The sequence below is a fragment of the Stegastes partitus genome, unplaced genomic scaffold, assembly GCF_000690725.1.
Source record: "Stegastes partitus isolate 25-593 unplaced genomic scaffold, Stegastes_partitus-1.0.2 Scaffold236, whole genome shotgun sequence".
In the NCBI taxonomy this organism is placed as follows: domain Eukaryota; kingdom Metazoa; phylum Chordata; class Actinopteri; family Pomacentridae; genus Stegastes; species Stegastes partitus.
This window is the reverse complement of record NW_007577967.1, coordinates 148,233-169,985: the sequence shown is the minus strand read 5'-3', so window position 1 is coordinate 169,985 and position 21,753 is coordinate 148,233. Positions and strand designations below refer to the sequence as shown.

The window sequence follows — 21,753 nt, the reverse complement described above, 5'->3', positions numbered from 1 at the left end:
TGTTGCATATTTCACATACAGTTTGTGGTTTGCATACGTCCAACATGAGAGGATTATAAAGGCAGCAGTACAAATGAGAAACTTTGCACTGGAAATGTAAAAAATCATGTTAATGTTGAGTTTTGTGCACAATCTGACAATGTGAGAACAGAAAATACCTTCCATAAGCTGGTTATTTTCTTAATCCTCATGATAGGGAAATGTGCTTCTCAGAGCACATTATTTGCATTTTAAGACATTATTTAAAGGAAATGTGTGAAAATAGGCTATTAAAGTACAGGCAGCCTCCTTCCTGTAGTTCATACATGAACACACTCGCACACAGTTGTTGTTGATTTACACAACCACACATATAAAAGGTAACTTTTACACACCATTTCTGTCACTTGCATTCACTATGCCCCAGTGTGCAAAGAAGGTATACAGTTGTGTGTGCTGAATCCTTAAATGCTGTCGTGTGAATTTAGCAGTCTAACCTGGTCCCATGCTATTCTTCAGCACTAGTGCTGTAGCACCTGGGAGATCTCACTATTTGCGTGTGTTTAATCTGACTTTTCCATTTGTACGATAAGCTCTAACCCCACTTTGTGCTTTTGGAATGAGCCTCCACGTATGAACCTGTCTTTGATGTAAGGACCATTTCTTATGCAGCTGTGACAGTAGAGACGCTTATTGTGACTGTACAGATAAAGTAAAACGCATAACAGAGCAGGGTGAGCGCGAGGAATGAGCAGATTTTTGCTGATTTCCTTTGAGCAGGTGCAGGCATGATGCAGCATTAAACAGAAATACCTTGAGAGACAGATAATGTAAAGGCAACACCTCCTCCAGTGAAACAGCACAGTTTTTATGACTTGCACCTCCCTCGCGCAGCCTGTGAATCACACAGTCTATGTGATCAATAGCTCATTATTACGCCTTTCATCCTGTGTTAATGTGTCCAGGCTTATCTGCGGGATGTGTGTTCATACAGGTGTGTGTTTTGTTGTTGTTTTTTTCCTTTTTGCGTGCATACATGGCTCCATGTGTTTATGCATGCATTTGTATGTGTACATCCAACATCTATCCAGATACTTGAGACACCATTCACATCATTAGAGAACTCTTTCACCCTGTCAAAGTTGGCTTTCAGAGTCTCCTGCTGCCGTTGTGGCAGTTTGCACGTTTAGCCTCAAGGAACAGTTGTCGCTGATACATATTAACAAGCTCGCAATGTGCTGCAACGCCTGCTAGCGCACACATTCAGCAACAGGGCCGTAAAATTACATGTGGATACTTCTATCAGTGTGTGTGAGAGGTGTCAGTGACAGGCCAGCTTTATGTAGGCAACACACTGCTGCAACCAGAGTATAAGCAGCATACAGTTATGTCTAAATGTGTGTTTCCCTGCGTGTATGTGGGTTGGCATGCATGCATTTGTGTGTATTATAATTCCATGACCGGGATGGTTCCCTAATAGCGTTCAGCTAGAGCGAGGGGGCATCAGTACCAGCTAGCATGCATTATTGAAAGAGAGGGGGAGAGAGTGTGAACTGGCATGTAAGCACAGACTGGTACAGTACAGTATGTGTGTGGGTGTGCGTGTGTGTTTGTGCTGGAGTGTGTCTAGGAATGCGTCAGTTCCAAACAGCAGCCATTTGCATTATGTTGTGTCAACTCTATTTCAAGCAGCATTTGTTCAACACCCCGCGAGCCTGCATCTAAGTGTGTGAATCTATGTGTGTTGCTTCCCCTCCTGCCCTTTTCAACTCCACCCCCTCACACCACACACACACACACACACACACACACACATTGGCCTGGGCTCCGTTTGGCTGCTTCCCCTTCTCACCAGGCCAAGATCTGGACATCAGCTTGAATCCAAATGAATGCTTTGTGGCTTCTCACCTCTCTGTTAGTGTTGAATACTGCAGTGGCAACAGCAGCTACGAATGTGCATAAGCAGCTACTACATTAGGTCATTAGGTGCAAGGGATTTAACTACACACATGTCTGCTGCTCCTCCTGATCCACCAAAGAGCGCTGAGCTGGTAAATTGCTTACAGTTATTATGTTTTGGAAAGAATATTAGTTTCCTAATGCTGAAAGCCTCCAACGTGTGTAATTTGTCAGTTTGCCTTTGGGATGCGGTTGTGTTGCATTCCGCTCACCTAATGTTCAGGTGAGACCTCTGCAGCTACATCGCAGATCGCGCTCATGTGATAAACGTAAATGCACACACATTGGCTGCTTCTCAATGCTACACCAAGTATCCGCTCATGACAGAGACTCTGGGGCCAGATCTCCTCATGTCTCTTCATAATGGGATTGTAATTGGATCTTTCTCGAAGGAGCCCTGGTGAGAGGAGGAGGGATGGATAGCAGAGAGGACACGAGAAAAGGAAGAGTTACAGGGAAAAAGAAACTCAGATGGTGGTAGTGCTTTAAGTTTGTGGCACCGGGTTATCCATCTTCCATTAAGCTCATGAACTGGTCGTCATCTCTTTAAGGAGCTGCAACCTGCTGAAATGTGGCCCGGCATGACATCCTGGGCTTCAGCTGAGCGTTTAATGTCTCAGAAAGTGTTTCATCCTGGCAGGGATGAATTCAGGGCGCAGAAGCCTTTATGCGTTGGCAGTGAGCATAATATAGTAACCGATATTTCTTATTTTCCAGCAATTTTAGTGCAAGATAATATATTGATACCTGATTTGTAATTAGCAGCCATAAAGTGAACATTAGACATGGGGGCAGAGGTTAAGAACCACACTGACCTTTCATAACCTTCAGTCTGTGTGCTCTGCAAAGACAAAACATGACCTCAATTATACTAGACTGCTCTTTACTCTGCCGGGTCATTGCACTGCACTGTGCAGTATAATTGAGGTCGAGCCTTGACTTATTTTGGAAAAAAAAAAGCTGTGAACTCAGACATTGTGGTGTAGAGTCTTCGAACAGTCTCGAAGATTGGACAGTGTGACTTAGACAATGTTAACCTCTAATAATGCCTGTAATTGGTGGTAGGAAAAACCTTTGAATCTCATTCTTACTGCAGTAGTCTCTAGCTAGATGATTCTAGCTTTTCTTGGTTTATTCATTGGCATTTTAAAGCCTTTTAAGAACAGATGCCTGTAGTGAATGAAGATTAGGTTCATTTGCGCCTGTGCTGTGTGCTTTTGTAACTCACTGATTAAACCTTTTTTTTTTTTTTTAACAATGTCTCTCTACAAAGGAGACGTGGCCTTAACAACTGTGTCCGCTATGACAGCATGTATAGCATATGTAACACAACACAAATAGTTTATATTATATATTGTATGTACATCTGCAATAATAGTAGGATCAGATACAAAGATAGAATAACCTCGAAGAAGTTATTCCCTCCTTTGAATAAATCCAGTGACGTCTGCAGTTGTGTTGTTCCTGCTAAACCAGGAGACTCTAACAATGCGCATTGTCACAGAGCATACACTAAAACAGGAAGACTGGTGTCACTTTGCAAGATCAGCTACATCTGGGCAATGTTGTGGAAGTCTGTTCAAATCCAATCATTTCTTTCAGTGTTAGAGCGAAAGACTGGTTCTGAAAAAAGACAGACCTCCGTCCTGCAAACTGCAGGATGTTTTTCAAATGACATGTTTACAGCATTACTGCCAGAAAGTTTATCCAAATGCCTTGAGGTCAACTCTGAAATTGATTTTTATGTATCTATAGCTACCCAGGGAAACTGGCTTGGCATTTCTGCTTGTTTTGAATGCAGTTCTGCTTCAAATTGCAATATATAAACATGTCAAATCTTTTTTCTGCCCCTGGCACTGAGCTGCGCCACAGGAGTCGCTGGGGGCTTTTTCAAACCTCCAACTTACTGCAGCACCCATCTTCTCTCATTTGCCCCAGTCACTGTAATCACAGTCGCTTGCTGTCGATATGTCTGCTCAGAACACCGAAATCAGCACAGAGAGCACAACTTCTTGCACACGGCTTACCATCACACTGCATTGTAGACAGTTTTCCTCTGAAAGCACCTTAAAACTAGAAAGCATTGTGACCGCCATCCATTCTGTGTCTCCTGCCACTTGTTAATTACCCATTCTGTGGTACCCGCCCACGGATATAGGCTAGCTTGACAAGCTAACAGAGAGCCTTAATTGGAGCAGACAAGCAGATACTTTGGTGTGCACCCACCGCTCGCAGTTGTGAAATGTTGCCCACTCTCTGCTTATTAGCAGCACTCCTTTAGAATAGGCCTATTGCTTGAGTGAAGCAAGAGCTTCATCTCTAAACCAGGCACTAAGAAGAACTTAAACCATATGAAGTGCTTTCTTTGCTGTCTGCAGGCTGAGGTAGGGAGATGGCAGCATTCTCCAACATGCCTGACAGAGAGGCACAAAGAATCTGACACAGTTTCCTTTTGCAGCACGACTTTGTCCCAAACTAACTGACAGATCGCGTGGTGTCATGGCATGGCATTTCTGCATCAGCCTGAAGGAAAAATGTCAATACTGCATAAAATAATGTATCCACTTTTTAAAGTAGAAGAAGTGCATGTGGTGCAGCCTGACAGGCTGATTTATTGTATCGGCTCCAAATTGTCCAAAGGGGGTTAGGGGCATTCACCCTTGCTGGCTGTCATCGTGATCAGTCATCATTCTGTTCCTCCTGCTGAGACTTTCAGTGGCATCCAGTGAAATACTATATGTCAGATGTCTTCATCACTTCCTATATTTTGCGGTGGTGTGTGTTGTTAAGAGTGTGTATGCAGGTCCAAGCATCTCAGTAAATCACATGAACTGTGTGTCTGCAGGAGAGGACCCTGAGACAAGACGTATGAGGACAGTGAAGAACATCGCTGACCTGCGGCAGAACCTGGAAGAAACCATGTCCAGTCTACGGGGGACACAGATCAGTCACAGGTAGGTTTACAGATGGTACGGCCCTTTTCTTATTGGTAAGGGTACCCGACTGATTTTCTTCTTAGCAAAGTGAAGAAAGTGCAGTGATGAATCTGTTGGAATATTATTTGGACCGCGGGCATATGGCGAAAGGCACAACAAGCAATCGATTCTAATTTTTGAGAACAAACAGCACGGCTATTTCTGGGTATTAGTCAGTCTGTTGTAATCTGCTTCCATGTACAATCTTTTTTTTTTTTTTGTCTTGCAGCCAAATGTAAAAACTGCTTTAATCTACTTCGACTTAATTATTTCTATTGCACTTTCTCTGGCATGAGAAAATTGTTATTGTTGCTGTTTTGTTTTTGACCACTTCCACCCAGTTGGCTTCAAAGATTTGACGCCCTTCTTGGCCTTCTGCAAGCATCATGCAGCTTTAATCAGACATTGTTTTAGAACTGAATCAAATGCAGAGAAAACCCACTTGGTTGCCAGGGGTTATTTTAAGACACCCATACCTTTGGCCATTGCAGCATAGAGTCAGTTTAAGGAGATTAGTGATACACTTCCATCTACAGCTCACTATTTATCTGAGGGACAATAGAACGGTTAGATCATTAGATTTGAACTGTTTGAGTGACACTGCTCAATTACGAGGAAGTTAGTTAAACTCTCACCAGCCTTGTATGTAGTGTTTGTCTAGTCCTTTAAAGAGCCCATATTATGTACGAATAAGATATTTCAGGTAGGTTAGAAGCAGCGTTTTCATTGAGAGGTAGTAGTTCCCTTTGGGGTGGATTTTGTGTTTTGCATGCTTGCAGACTTTGTATGTGCACAAAAAAAAGTAAACAGAAAAATCCAAAAAACAGTCCATTTATCCAGCTGAGCTCTTTAAACCTACACTTACTTTTTTGGCCAATGGAGCAAGCTTAATAAATGTAGATATTGAAGTTCTCTCTACTTTTAATTCTCTTGATGGATTATAATTAAATAATATCAATATTAATTAAAGCTCCGGAGGGAAATATATTGCTCTTTAGCCAATAAATGCTGCTCTGTGTTCCCTAGCTTGTTGTTCAGTTTTTCAGTCTAATGTTTGGTACTGAGCAGGCAGAGTGTGAGGAGTTTATCAGAGGGTTTTCACTGAAAGCATCTTTCAACTGCATCTAGAAACATCACTGATGCGTTATCACCTGCCTAGTCTCGCATAACCACCCCTATCTCCACAGCAGCATTGTGTTAGTGTTGAAGAATGGTCTGGCTGCACCTCTTAATCATTCTGCTATAGGTGGAAAAAGAAGAATTTTGACAAGGGTAACATGTAGATTGCAGAAGGGGAGGAAAAAGATGCATTAAAAGGCACGGCAGGAGGCTTATACCCAGTAAGTGAGACTATCACCTAGCCAGCAGCAGAAATATCTTCTGCACAGTGATGATGGAATAAAAGTACAGGCAGGAAAATACAATCTGGAGCTGAAAAATGATATAACACCTCATAGAGCTGAGGAGGTTGCATAGTCGTGGGTTTGCCTCTTCCTACCTGAGAGCTGCAGCATCTTTCACTGCCTGTTTTCATACTCTCCATGTTCCACGTCTGAGGCTGAGACAACTTCCGTAAAATGCGTCATGGCCTAAACAAAAGGCACACACTATTCTGTAGACCCACAATTGTCACGACAACTAAAAATACCCAAAAAGTAGGAAAAAATGCTTCCTTTGTGGTCACAGCTTAATATCTCAGCTCCACTTATCTAAGTCAGTTTCCTTGTGCATCAATTATCCTTGGCAAATAAAGGCAGTTCTGATTTTGATATCTCTGAGTCACCCTGCGCAGTTTATCACGCTGATCCAACAGGGAGATATGTCTCCAACTATTAATGATGTTCCCTCTATTACCATACCATCTCATCCTCCACGTTTCCTGGATTTAATTAAAAGCAGGCGTCACCTTCCTCACCAGCTGGCACACATGTAATGACATTCAGGGTTTGATGGACAACCAGCACCTTAAAAGACTGTCCCATCTGTGAGCCATGGGCAACATGAGGAATCTAACAACGGAGTGAAAGGGCTGCAGCTCAGGCGAAGACAAAATGATAACCACTGGTTTATGTCAGCTCCCCGGGCGATGCTTCCCTGCTCGCCTTTCTCCTTCTCCCTCAGTCTATTATTTTGTGTGTTTTGCCCCATTTACAGAGGAAGATGGTGGCCAGGCTGCCGACAGCCATGACAGATGGCAGTCCATGTGTGTGCATGTGTGTGTTTGTTTTCGACTTCTTTATTCCTCAGAGGAGTCTCAGCCAGGCACGATCAATAGAGCACCATTGTCTTACCACTACATTACATCCACTGAGACCCATTGGGTTGGGGCGTGAAGGCTTTGATTGGTCTTAGGACGCAAGTCTCATTGACATGCATTAGACGCACAAGGACAGTCAACATGAAGTATGTGGAAAATGCATCATCATACCTCTGTGTGTGTGTGTGTGTGTGTGTGTGTGTGTGTGTCTGTGTGTGTGTGTGTGTGTGTGTGTGAGAGTGGGAGCAGTAAGAATTAAGCATTGGTCTAAGATGGCAGCAGCTCCAGTGAAACTGCATGGGTCGCTGCACAGTTTTTAGATTTAATGTTAAAAGGGACAGTGAGCTCCTGGATGTGTGCCTGTGTTGGACGTGTTTATATTCTGAATGTAAGGAGAGCCTCGGCGTATGCATGCCAGTTCCGCTCATGACAGAACCCCGGCCAGGCCATCTTAATCTCTCTCTACGATAAGAAATGGTTGTAATCACCATGAAGCTGTGAGGCACCTTAGGTAATTAATCACTGTTACGCTCGAGTAAACATGACTGTCATATTCATCACCCTGTCCTTCTCGCTGCTTCCTCTTTGGGATTCTCCTTTTATGCCTGTTTGTACCCCAACCATACAGACAGCATGACCAAACAGCTAGTGTTAGCCAGCGAACACATGAAACTGTAAAATTAGCTTAAAGGCAAAGCCAGCATGTCTCGACAGGAGAAATAAAAAAGGTAGTTTAGGAGAAAACTGGCAGTGAGAGTGAGAGGAATGGTCAAATCTAAACTTAATAATGTGCAAAATATCCAAAAAAAAAATTCTCCAAAATCACTACGTACACCTCTTTGCGTCTTTGTTAAAAAGTAACTACAATTAAAAAACTGAACTTTTCATCTTGTCAGGGAGAATAAAAAATGTCATGTTACCTCAAAATATTCTGTCTCTGGGCCCGCCACTTTAGCTCACCTGGTTGAGCTGGTGACCCATGTACAGGGGCTATAGTCCCCGATACAGGGGGCCATGGGTTCCAATCCTGCTCATGGCCCTTTGCTGCAACCCCTTCCCCCATTCTCCTCCCCCACTTTCCTGTCTCTGTTTCAACTGTACTATCCAATAAAGGCAAAAAGGCCAAAAAAATAACTTTAAAAAAATAAAAATAAAAATACTTCATCTCTTATGCTCTGTATTTGCTTTGTCTCCCGAAAATTACATTCCTGCACAATGATAAATTCCATTTCCAATTGCACTTTGAGGGAAATGTATTTTCAATCATATGGAGCGTGACCCATCACCCTGGTAGCCCAGAAAATGGAGGAGAAACCTAAAACATGCAGTGAAAGGTTCGTAATTTCACCCAAATCCTGCTGTTTTCCAAAACCCAACAAATAGGTTTGGTTTCTAAACTTAGCCAAGCTTCCAAGAAGTACTTGTTGTTGGGAACGTGTCAACCACAGCATTATATTTTCCTAAACCTAACCATGTAGGTTTTGTGCCTTAACCTATCCAAACAATGAGTAAACGGAGTAAACAATGAGTGAAAACAAAACTAAGAAAATGGTCCCAAACACTTGTCTCCTGGGTAAAAATCCGTCGTCAAACCTTTCTTTCAAAGCATAAAGGAGGATGCAGTTTGGTTGTATAGGAGCATCATTTTTGTAAGACAGGGTCGTCTTTATGTAAGCGGATTTGTTAAAGCAGTACTCCCAAGATAATGATCCAGTTCTCATTCTCAAATGTCACTCCATGCAGGATCAGATTTAGCAAGAAATAGTGTTTAGTGAGTTGTCTTTTCTTTGAGATTTAGATAATAGCAGTGTTTCTATTCATTATTTCCCCCAATTTAAAGGATTTTATGGCTTTTTTATGCCCTCTGTCAGCAGCTGACATTGAAAAATGACAGGAAATGATGGAGCAGAATTGCTTCATCTGTTACCTACAAAGAAAATTTAAATCTGGAAAATGGTTGCTCTCACATCTGGGGCAGAATTTTATGGCACTTTTCAGAGAAGTGGGGCCCTTTGTTTTTACATTTGGATGCATTTGCTCATCAAATGTGTATGACATCGCCACTGTATAAATCTGATGCCTTCAAACATGGAATATATAAATACTGATGTTTTACCCATCTGTCTTGTGATAGTGCTGAAATATCCAGATATTCATCATGCAACAACCCCAAAGAGGAAACATCCAGCTCCAAATGCTGTAATTAAACCAAACTACAGTTAGCCTTCCTACAGTTGTGTGGGCAGTGTAGTGCTGTTAGAAAAAAGAAAAAAATTTGGCTTGGCTTAAAATGACAGCCCTTGTGGAACTAGCTTTTTAAAAAATCACTTTAGATACACAGAGTTTACATATCCGTTACTAATTTGATTATGTAACTCACTATTATCAGCTTTTTCCACCATAAGCTTTGTATCATCGTGTGTTGGACCACGCTGCTGCATGTCTGTGCTTCTTAGTGAGTTTTCATTTCGTATTACAACAGGCTAAAAATATAATCAGACCACAGTGAGGTGCGGCTGGCCCGGAAGCTGATGGCAGCTAATGTTACCTAAAATTATTGACCCAATCAACAAAGCTTGTCTTCAGATAGTCCATGTGGTTGAGCTCCTGTTTCTCTGTCCCCGAAACATCCGCCTTTTCTCATTCAAGTGACCTTCTTTGCTTCCATCACGGCAGCTCCATTCGCATCCACGACATTGTTCAAAGATTCAAATGTGTCAAGGCCCTTCGCAGACACTTTGTATTGATCTAAAAACACATTTAATTTCCCAGCGCTGTTGGTTTTTTTCTATCAAGACAATGAAAAATGGTATTGATTGACATTTGAAGTGTGGAAAAAAAAAAAAGCCCCGCTTGTGACGAAATGGCGTGATCTTCAAGGACAAACCTGGCACAGCGAACAAAAAAAGGGCTATCTCCCCCTGCTTATGTCTCCCTGTCTGTTCGGACCCGAGGGATCCCTGTGTAGGCCCAAGGGGATGCAGCAACCGCCGGATGACATTTTTGAACATAATAGCACCACCAGGTCGGGTTTGTTTATTTTGTGTTTACACTTGGAGAACAGAGAGAGCGGGGCAGGCTAAATTATTCATTGCTTCGGAATTGGGGAGATAGCTGTTGGTCCAATTTGAGTGCATGTATGGGATTCAGAAGCGAGCATGAGCATGAGCTGACGCGTTAATACCAAAGAATTTGCACTGATTGCAGCTCTACAGTGAACGCAGATCCTAAACTACAAAAATTACTTGTGCCAAGCAGCAACGGTGGGTCAGACACACGTTTCAAACCCTGACAATGTTCTTGTGAGAGTAAACTGCGAGGAGGATTCAGCTGGATGACAGTAATACTACTTTTTGAGAAGATGAGTTTTCAGTCTATGATGGAGGAGGAAAGTGACTTAACTGTTGTGACTGCAGGGTGTGTGAAATGTAGTTGTGTTGGCGGTGGGGCGGAGATCCTTCTCAGGGTCGAGATTGAAGATCTGCACGGGGATGACGGTAACCAACGGCTCTGAATTACTCTCTACGTCGTAGGGTTTAACATCTGCCAGCGCTGACGCCAGTCTCTGTCCTACACACACTCGTACATGCAGCAGACTGTCACACACACTGACACGGACACATTCTTACAAAACAGGGCGATGCTCGACTACATGTCTGTATTTTCTGCCTTTTATAGCCAGATAGCAGTTTATCGAGGTAGCTGTCTTGCACCGGTGAGGTTAGCTGTATGACCCACAAAGCTTGAGTTATTACAGTGTAAAGTGTGGAAATTTGATATCTAGCCTCTACAATTCTGAACTATACCAACGTTTTGAAACAATCTTAAACTGCAGTACCTCTAAATTACTTAGAAGAATCAGTTTTTATTGCAATGTTTTGTATTTAATGCACAACAAATAATAAATGCCATAAAGTCACTTCAGTTTTTTTACACAAAACTGGTTGAATAACTACAATTTTGAATTTTTAAAAAAAGGCAAACTGCAGATTAAATGTTGTAATGATCCCAATTAAAGTTTTCACTGATGAAAATAACAAAATCCTACAAATTATATAAAATAATACAACTCAGAAGTATCCATCCTAATACCCTACTGTTAATATAGTGCACTTCATAGTATTGTGTATTTTTACTTCACTAACAGTAAAATAAAGACATCAAACAGCTGCAATGGTAACCAATGACTTTACTGCAGCTCTGTTTGACAGCTCACCTGTCTGAGGTCAAGCAAAATGACAGTATTATACCCTGAATGATCCTGTCTCTGTGTCGGGGATAATTTCACAAAGTCACTAATGAAGTTACTGCTGTTGCTTCACGTGCCTAAATGCACACAACTCTCTCTGGAGATGCTAATACGGATGTTGGTGCTTTTTGTTGCTAAATACACTCAGAAGAAAGACTCCTACAAAAAACAACATACTAAACTGCAACTCCTGTTAATGTTTAGTCCAACCGGATTTACATTACATTATATTATTGGTGAGCAGCACTAATCTGACCTGTTCACTTGATTTTTATTGACATTTCACAAGAGTGTTGTGGAACTGCAGGGCAAAGTGTCCAAATGTGATGTTTTTTCACCAATATTAGTGCTGAAATGTGGAAAAAGCCTTCGCCCAATCGCTTCACACAACTCGAAGTACATCCATCGCTTGTGCGTGCCTCTGCATGTGTTAATCTGACAGCATTCAGTTCAGATGTGTTGTGTTGAAAATGAGACAGAAATGTTAAATGGTCCAACCTAGCGACATTGCCCTTGTTGCTTTTACAGAAACCTGACCAGGGCGCTCATTTAGATGTGAAGCCGACACGTTCCAAAGCCACCAGATTAGGAAAAAATGTCTAAAAGGGGCTTCAGTGTTACTTCTCCTAAGAATCCCGTCACGTTTTATAGAACGGAAACACACTGGTGCAGCACTACACCTGTCAGTAATGATACGAAATGATGATGATTTGTAAGTGCCTGAAGTCCTGAGAGTCTGTAATGTAGGGAGTAGTGAATAAGTGGACTAAGGAGTGATTTCCAACACTGTCACAGTGTTAGTTGTGCTTCAACTCTTAGTCTATGGTTAGGAGTGCACTTAAGTTCACACCAAATACCTCAGAGGGATGATGGCGACTGGAGCGTCGATAGTTTAAAGCTGCGATTATGAAAAACTACTGTGACTGATATTGTACATGGCACTTGCACAGTGTCTTTGAAGTGCTACTACATCAAATACATTTTTACCCAGATCCATTACTTAACCTAGCAAAGAACCACATTAGCTCAAAGCTCAATATTAACAGCCTGAGAAAGTTCTAGTGTATTTATATCGAGCACTGTTCAACAATAAGCAGCTCCCTGCTGTCAACATGGATTCTTCTCCCGCTGAGCTCTTGGCTAAGCACAAAATAGTCTCCATCAGGATTTATTTGGGTTGTAGTCCTGCTTTATAACGTGTGGTGAAGCAAATATTCTCAAAAACACCAGGGTTTATGGGAAATGTGGTCTTAATTTTGAGAAACGGCAACATTCACAGCACTTGTGAGAGTTGGAGATTGAAGTGGATTTTATTGGAGCTTGGATTTGGATTGTGTTTTTAATAAATACGTGTGTTCATGTGTGGTAGGTCACATGTATAGAATATCTCAGCACTTTTGCTGTACTTGCTGCTCAGGCATATCCTTGCTTTCCACGCTTATTATCTGAACACCTACACACACAGTCTCCCCCCAGTTTATCTGTCTTTCTCCTTTTTTTTCCCCCCCTCTGCTGCCTGAAGATAAAGATAAGCTGATTTAGCAAGCTACGTTGTGTATGAATGGTTAAATGATTTTGATTTCTATACTGTGGCAAACTGATTTATGTATTTCCATATTTGGCTGTGATCGCTTGACAGATAAGGATTATTCCTCATTCAGCTGGATGCTATAACATTGCATTGGGTGTGTCATCGGGCTTGCGTGTGTGTGTGTGTGTGTGTGTGTGTGTGTGTGTGTGTGTGTGTGTGGGTGTTGGTCTCAGGAGGTGTTGATAGAGATGTGCTGTGAGTATGGCTGGCATTACTGCCCTTCTCATGCTGGCACTTGGCATCACAGGGGTGCAGTGTTATGTCCTCTTTCTCTCTCACACACACACACACACACACACACACACACACACATGCACGCACACAAGGCTGTTCTCACACCTCTCCCGCTGCTGTGTGTGACACTGCTTTAAGATGTCATTGATTTTGTCACCTAATGAAGGCCAGTGTGCAAAAGCAGGCATCCAAATAGGTGTCTCATGTATCCAGCGTCTGTCCTCCACTTTAACCACATCTTCTGCTACAGGCTTTTTTTTTCCCCTCTTAGAAGATTAGTGTATTTAAACAGCGTTATCTAAAGATAAAACATCACCAGTTGTAAACCGATGCCACGATAATGCTATAAATCAGACTGTTAGCAATATAAACAACATATCCCATCTTGAAAAACACACGATAGCCAGTTTATTCCATTCATGCCAACAAAAACAGGACAAACCCTAATTCTGTTTACACTTCTACTATGTGTATTAGTTTTGTCTCCACAGCAATATATATTCCATATAACACCACACACCGTTATTTTGTCCACACAGAGATGTCTGTGACTGGAATGCACATTAGCAGCTTATCCTTAAAGACACAAATCGGTGCAGCTGTCTGGTTTTATAAGAAGTTTGTTGTTTCTCTCATTATTTGAATGCAGTGCACTCTTTTTCCCAGCAGAGAGAGCTCCAGCGAGGTACCACTGCCCGCCTGCTTGGCTCTCTAGGTCCAGACACATCAAGCTGCAGGGCTGTGCAAGTGGTCACGAGCATCTTATTTGTGTGTTCACAGGCTGTCCGATTCATTCGCTGTACTTCTATCATGCTGTCGTGAAAGGAATTGATCAATCAGTTCGGCTTGTTCGTACTTTTCATACGATGTCAGACTAATTGAGGATCTGTCAAGGTATTTTTTTTTAAACAATGTGACAGCTGCAACCTGCAGAGTATTCACGTGTTTTAGATTCTTCTACAGAACTGGTGATGAAAATTGACTGCATTTGCTGTTGCATAGAGGAGGATTGTCAAGATGGTGACTCAGTCCTCTTTGTCTCCCCTCATCATTTCTTGTCTTGGCTGCTTTTGTTTGCTAACATTTCACTTATTATCACGCTGATTCTCCTACACACGATCTCCCGTCCTCGAGATGCATTTTGTCTCAGTATTTCATCTTCAGTGGTGATAGAACAATTTAGCAAACATGGATGGAAATGACACAAATCTATAAATATTTCTCAATAGAACTTTAACAATAGCTACAGATTCAGTGATAATGATGAGTCATATGGTAGACTGTGTGTATTATATTAGAGACAATTTAAAATCATTCATGCTGTCACATATTCATTCTCTTTGAACCTTTATTGCATATAAAGAGATGGCAAAGGTGTTTTTGTACTTTTCTTTTACATTTACTTGTGCATGTATCTGATATTTTTTTCTGTGACATTTATATAAAAGTTTATGAGTTCATATAAAACTCAGTTGATAGTTGTGTGGAAACTTTGCTGTCTTCCTCTCTCCACTTCCGTCTCTTTGTGATGTACCGTGATGGTCTGACATATGTTCTCATGGGAGCCTTCAGTTTTTTTCTCTTCCCCCTCTTCAAGTTAACACACTGGAAGAAACAGCACTTTAGGAAGGTCACACACATATACACACTCACACACACACACACACACACACACACACAGCAGTGTTCGTAGAAGCAGCGTGTGATATGAAGGGCGGGGCACTCAAATCAACTGTGGACAGCTGTCGACTCAAAATATTACTGATCTTTTCACCTGAATGATTTGCCCTTTGCACAGCAATGCACTTAATATTGTGTCTGAGGCTTGTGATTTTGGTCTGGGCACTTTTCCCGAAACCCTCTACGCACCTAAGAATGTTTAACAACAGCTAGTGTGTGGTTTTTGAGAAATATCATGCTGATAATAAACAGTTTATGGTGCGTCTTGTCAGGGTCAGAATAAATTTCCCTATTCTCTCCTTTTTTCTCCACAGTACGCTAGAAACAACCTTCGACACCACGGTAACCACTGAGGTCAATGGACGCAGCATGCCAGCCCTCGCATCACGCTCCTCACCCATGGCCTGGCGTCTGGGCCAATCACAAACCCCACGTCTCCAGGCAGGCGACGCCCCCTCAATGCCCAGCGGCTACGCTGCGCCCAGGGCGAGCACAACGGGCGCTGGCACCACTACAGGGCGCTACAGTGGGCACGCCGACCCCTCCAGGTTTGTGTACAGCGCCCCCCTGAGGCGAGCAGCAGCGGCAGGGGCTAAGGGGGCGGAGCAGGGTGAGAAGGGAGAAGGAGGGCTGCAAGGAGGGAAGCAGATGGAGGTGGCAGGGTACTTGAGTGATGGGGACATCCTAGGGAAGAACAGCCGGATGGATGTGATCACCAGCGGGTAGGATGAGCATGTTAGCTTCCTCTGACACTCTCACTAACTCTGAGCACCTGCTTTAAAGGCCCAGTCATTATGTTTGTGACTATAAATTACAGATATGTTAAGTAAAGCGTTTGACTTGGGGATGAAAAATCAGCATTTAGTGTGTTCCTAACCCCTAACTTCTACTAACTGAGGTAAACAAATCTTTAGCAGACGCACTCCCCTGCAGACCTTGAAGGGATAGTTAAATATTTTGTGTTTATTTGCTGTTATGCCAAGAGTTAATTAAAAGATTAATACCATTTTCATGTCTGCGCAGCAAATATGTAGTCATAGCCAACAGCCAGTTGGCTTTGCTTAGCATGAAGAATGAAAAATAGCAGAGAGCAACCAGCCTGGCTCTGTCTGAAGGTACAGTGGAGAAGCTTGGAAGCCTAAAGCTGGTTGTTTCCTCCGTTTGCCAGAAAACCTCAACATGATGGCAAGATTGTAGAAGTCAAAGCGAAGTAGTCCAGCACATAGCCTCCACCAGACCGCATCTTACAGTTTTTACACTTTGCATTGGTGTTGATTAATCAAACGAGATTTTAAAAAACATTAATAAGAAACTTTAGAAATGTTTGTAGGTGACATTTTTGGATGGAGCTAGACTAACTATCTCTTTCTTTTTCCTATCTTTATGCTAAGCTAAGATAACCAACTGCTAGATGTAGCCTTCTATTTGCTGTCCAGATACAGGAGTGGTATCAGAACTCTCATCCAAATCTCCACAAGAGACTGAATGAGCAGATACTAGAGAGAGCTGTCAGCTGGTATGAAAGTAATAGCAGGCTCCAAACCAATGTTTTAAACTTTGGTGTTTGGATTTATGTTTGTGGCTGAAAATGTATGGTAATGACTGTGAACTCTACATTAGACCACATTCTCAGAACATAGCACAAAACCATATGTCATGTGGACAAATGTTTACGTTTTTGGCAACTGCACAAAACCTGAATAAGATTTATGACTGGATTAACTCTAAACAGCTAAAACTTAAAAGGTCTGACACTTGAGGCTTTAGTTTAGTTGAGGTTGGGATATTTTGTCATGACAAGCCAACCTAAGACCTGACCTCACTCTTACTTTGTGCTATGCTGTGGTATGAACCAGCATTTCTTTTTAAGACTGTCTCCATATGTAATCCTCATGAAAAATGTATTTCTGGGCCTTTTTTTTAAACACAGTACTTACCATACATTTTAAAGCCCACTTATGTTGATGAGATTTATGAAGCCACTATGAATGTGTGTATTAATCCCATAACTGCTGTGCTTTGCCATCCAAAGCAGAAGACATTTCTGTGATATAGAGTCGATCGCCCTCCACATCGTTTATACTAACTAAAACGCCACTTCAAAAGACATTTGTTTCACGGCAGGTCACGCGTTTCAGTTCAGCGCTGCAACACATATTGAGCTTCGTCCAAAACCGCCTCGAAATTCATGGTGAGCTGTGTATTCATACAGTCGTCAAGGCCTCACCTATCCTCCCCTGTATATTAATACAAATAGCCGGGTGACATTGACCAAGGCTGTCATAGGTTTTTCATGCCTTGAATGGGAAGGTTCAAACAATACATTTACATGAACCTTGAGGCCATTAAATACACTGACAGTTCACCACAATGAGAAAAAATGAGTCAGTATCTTTCACAAAACATCACAACACAACAGCGCGTATGCAGGCTTCTGACCTTCATTCACTCAATAGAAATAAACGCCTTGAGCAAGCGGGAGATGTGTTGAAAAAGAAATCCACATTCCACACACGTAGTAATGTAAGCGCACACTCCCACTTATTATCCATGCACTTACGATTTTCTAAAAAGGGAGAACTGTGAGGGGAAGTTAAGCCGAGAGTGATGAAGTAAAACATCCGCAGGATTAAAGATGTGTTCGAACAGAAAATGTAACAACACGTTGGGAGGGAAAGGTGATTAGCTGAATTATTAGCCTAATTAACTCAACACTAATGGTCCCCATGTCCTATCAGCCGTGTCTGATAGCTATCTGGCAGTCGCCTCAAATCTTACCACTTGCTCACTGCTACATACACATCCACAGATGCACTAACTCACTTATACGTGGAATTTTTTTCCTCCTGAGCTTGGAAAATGCACATACAGGTCATTAATCAGATTTCCCATCAATCAAACAAGTCAATGTCTCTGACGTTTAGTTAAAATAATCTGTTGAATACTGAATACCGCAGACTTCCTCTAATTAATTCTCCTCTCACAGATACCTAACAGACGGTGGTCTCCATCTGTATGCAAGGAACACAGGCCGATCCTCAGACGTGGCCTCTTCTCGGGAAACATCCCAGAGAGGAAGCAAGGAGATGCAGGGTGACATAGACAGGTAAGGATGGAATCTGTCAGTGTTTTGCTGTTGCATGTTTGATTCATGTGCGCGTGCAGCCAGGTGTAGCTCACCGTTTTGAGATCCATCCAAGGACTGAGAGATGAATACACATTGTTAAATATCCAAATTTGCATGCGGTTTCTACATCCCAGTTTTGATTGCTGGCATTTAGCTGATGTTTCTCTCCCGAGTATTTTGCTGCGAGTTTGACAGTATAAGCTCCAGTGGCTTTACTAGTTGGCATTCGATTTTAGTTGCAGCCAGGTGGATGTTTGCAAGGGCAAGCCCAGTAGACTGTGCTTTGCAGCCAATGATGCGTGTGTGTGACAAGAAGGAATGCACTGTGGTGAGAAACGTTGAAAACCGGATCAACTTTCCCAAGTAGAAACTGCAGACATATCTTCTTAGACCGAATTGAATTCCACTAAAGCATTCATCTACCGCATTCAACGATATGCAGCTAACAACTTAGAATTCAAACAGGAGGATGGAACATTAGCAATCTGTGTAAACAAGCTACATGTATTACGCTGATACAGTAAGAAAAATATTGTGTGTGCTGTTTTTGTGGTGGACTACAGGGCTGCTGTTTTGTGTATGTGGTGAGTTTGCACCAGCAGATATTGGCACCATGTGACAGTGTTAGAGGAGAGGATTGCATTATTATATAAGCCCAAAATTATTCATACCCATTTTGATTAAGACATGGTGTTTTTAGTCAAAATGTTTTTCAAAAAAACATCGTATATGTAGCTAAAATGGATCATTGCCATCGCTAACGCAATGTATTACTGCCTTTTGTCACTTGTTTATGTCATTTACAGCTAGAAAAAAAAACTACTGGTCACACAGAAAGATCATTATGAATCTAAATCTGACTATGAACATTTTTTGGCTTAACTGTATTTTATTAGCTGTACAGAAGTAGCTAGAGAGTACGAACATTACACCAAAAACTCATAAACTAAACAGATATCAGTGCCTAACTGTGTGTCTTTTTCCCACATAAAGTTAGAAGGAAAAATACAGGCTTGTATTGTTGAAGATACAAGTTTAATAGGCTATAAAATCAGGCAGAGGAGAGAGGAAATGACAAAGTGCTGAAAAGGTGACACAGGTTAAGAGCTTTCAGCCTGTGACAGATGATGGAGCAAACGTACAGCGTCTGTGAAGCAGCACAGATATCTGGTTTGCTCATCGTTGATACACCTTTTCTCCATGAAAAAAAATGACAACAGAAACAAAAGGAAAGCCTCAACCAGAAAGGAGGAAATAACTTCATGTCCTTCAGAGGTGATACACGGTACCCCCCGCTGCAGCAACATCAAAGACTAAATGAGGTGAAAAGGAGAGACGTGGTATCGATTCGAAGCTGTCAGGCTAAGATTGTGATGACAGGCCTTCAGAGAGGCTGCTGGGAATTGACTGATGCAGTGACATTTCCCAGTGCCGCAACTTCAACTTCTGCCAAGATTTTAATGAGTGGCAGTGTTTAGAGGAGTGGGAGGCCTGAAAAGCAATCAGATATGGCTCTTAAGAATTAGCTGGCTTTTGTTGTAGTGCTTTAAATTAGTGCAGTGCTGCAAACAACAGTGAAGCCAACCCCACAGCATGCCACAGGATTACACTAAAAACTGATATAATGTCACTTTGTTTTGTTCAGTACTCAGATTGTGATGATGATGATGATGATGACAGGAATGATCACGAGGATCCATCCATCCATCCATTATCTAGCACACTCACATGCACACCTACGGACAATCTAGAATCACCAATTAACCTCAACATGTTTTTGGACTGTGTGGGAGGAAGCCGGAGAACCTGCGTGGAGTTTGCACGGGGAGAACATGCAAACTCCACGCAGAAAGATTCCGGTGTCCCTACCAGGACGCGAACTGGCAACCTTCTTGCTGCGAGGCAACAGTGCTACCAACTGCGCCACCTTGCAGCCCCACGAGGATCCAATTAAGCACAATTCAAAATGTACTAAGTGTGCATGGTTCCTTGAGGCAAACATGGTTGACATCCCAGATACTGTTTCTGGGTTAGATGCTCGGTCTTACACGATGTTCATCACAATGGTCAGTCGTGCCAATCAGTCGGGGGCGAGTCCGATCATATTTGTGATCAGCCAAGCGTCAAAACATGGTAGACCTGACCAGAGCTTCAACAGACGATTAACCTGCTCTCTGTCAGTCTCAAACTGATCCGCCTGTCAGACTTGACACTCAGGCAAAAGGATGGCTCGGATAAAAATAAATACGAACCCAGTGAACTATCCCTTCCATTTGCCAAGTCTCAGCTTCGCCCTGCATGTATTTTATCTCTGTATTTGAATATTTTGCCTAAAGAGTCTTTCACCTTGCTTTGACAGAAATCAAAAAAATGTTCTGCGGTTTCACAGCTGAAGTCTGTGTTAGCATTTCGGGCCTCAGGGGTGATGAGGAAATATTGATGCCTGCTTCCCCTTAAGATGCCTGCAGGCAACAGACTCCCGATAGGATCAGAATTTGAACTCGGGAACCCTGTTTTCCTTCCTTCCTTCCTTCCTTCCTCTCTTTCTGCCCTACAGAGCTATATAAGTGTAGGCACACACACAAAAATACACAGAAAGCTTCCCCTAGCCTCCTCTGACATGTGTGATTGTCAGAAGCTGAGCTGTCATTTCCCACTGACATACGACAAAGCTCAGGGGAAAAATTCATTTCCGAAGCAATTGCTCACCAGGCTTCACACCTCAGCCCGGCTTTACCTCCGTAGGACAGAATCTGCCTTCCATGACTGGTTGCTTCTTTATCCCGGAGTCTTCTTTTTCCACATAACCCCATGGCTTGAAGTGAAATGAGAAGCGGATAAGGCCCAAGTTCAAACAATCTGTTCGCTGAATTTGAAGAACTTTTCATCTCCTCAAATGTGCATGCTGGCATTCTAGGAATGACAAATAAAAGAAAAAGGGTTTATTCTTGTAATGTCAAATCTAGATTGTACACTTTCTCAGCCCTGATGGTTTTTCATATTTAGCTGTCTTGATTATGACTGAGTAGGAAGTGAACATATTCACACATTTGCCTCTGTAGCTGGCAGTGTTGTGATCAGCCGTCTTTCTTACATGTCCGCTCAGTTGCTGCTTTATTTTGGCTCCTTTATCCAAACGAAAGTGTTAGACTTAATTTACCGCCAGTGGAACTCACCAGGAATATTTCGGTAGTCGACCAAATGCAGACTTAGGCAGGCTGTTATATCTTTAATTGGCAATATTTAGTGCATTCCATGAGCATTAATATTGCTTCTGTAGTCAGTATCAAATGTCGCATTGAATCACTCTAAGTGTTTTTGACGAGTCCTCAGAGGGTATGTTACCTTGATGCACTCACACACAGATTTTCGGAGTCAGAGACTTTCTAATTGAGGGAAGAAGAAGAAAAAATAGCCTCAACCACAAGAGACATCCTGACTGTCTTGTGGCTACGTTGCTTTCTTTGGCTGATTTTACAAAGACAGAGTTTGGCTTGGATAAAACCAATAGCCCTTGGTTTTATGTGCAGAAATAGCTCTTTGCAGCATCTTCCAAAGTATATTTACCTTTTTATGACTGTTTGAATTGTGAGAAATGTCTCAGAAAAACATCTCTCTCCTGGAGCTAAAGCTGATTTTTTTTGTGTAAATGTTAACTGCAGTAAACCGTAAATGTATCTGCTTTGGAAATATGTTGATGTG

General features: G+C 42.2%; 1 protein-coding gene across 8 annotated transcripts in view; it reads left to right on the top strand.

Moving 5' to 3' along the window:
- Nucleotides 1-21,753, top strand: part of nav3 (neuron navigator 3) — a 221,375-nt gene that overhangs the window by 138,389 nt on the left and 61,233 nt on the right. For 7 of the 8 annotated variants that reach the window (XM_008281536.1, XM_008281537.1, XM_008281540.1 and 4 more), the window contains 3 exons: nucleotides 4,784-4,892; nucleotides 15,239-15,646; nucleotides 17,911-18,030. In XM_008281536.1, the coding sequence (XP_008279758.1) occupies nucleotides 4,784-4,892; nucleotides 15,239-15,646; nucleotides 17,911-18,030 (637 nt within the window). The remainder of the gene's footprint in view (nucleotides 1-4,783; nucleotides 4,893-15,238; nucleotides 15,647-17,910; nucleotides 18,031-21,753) is intronic. The other variant, XM_008281541.1, reaches the window with a different exon arrangement.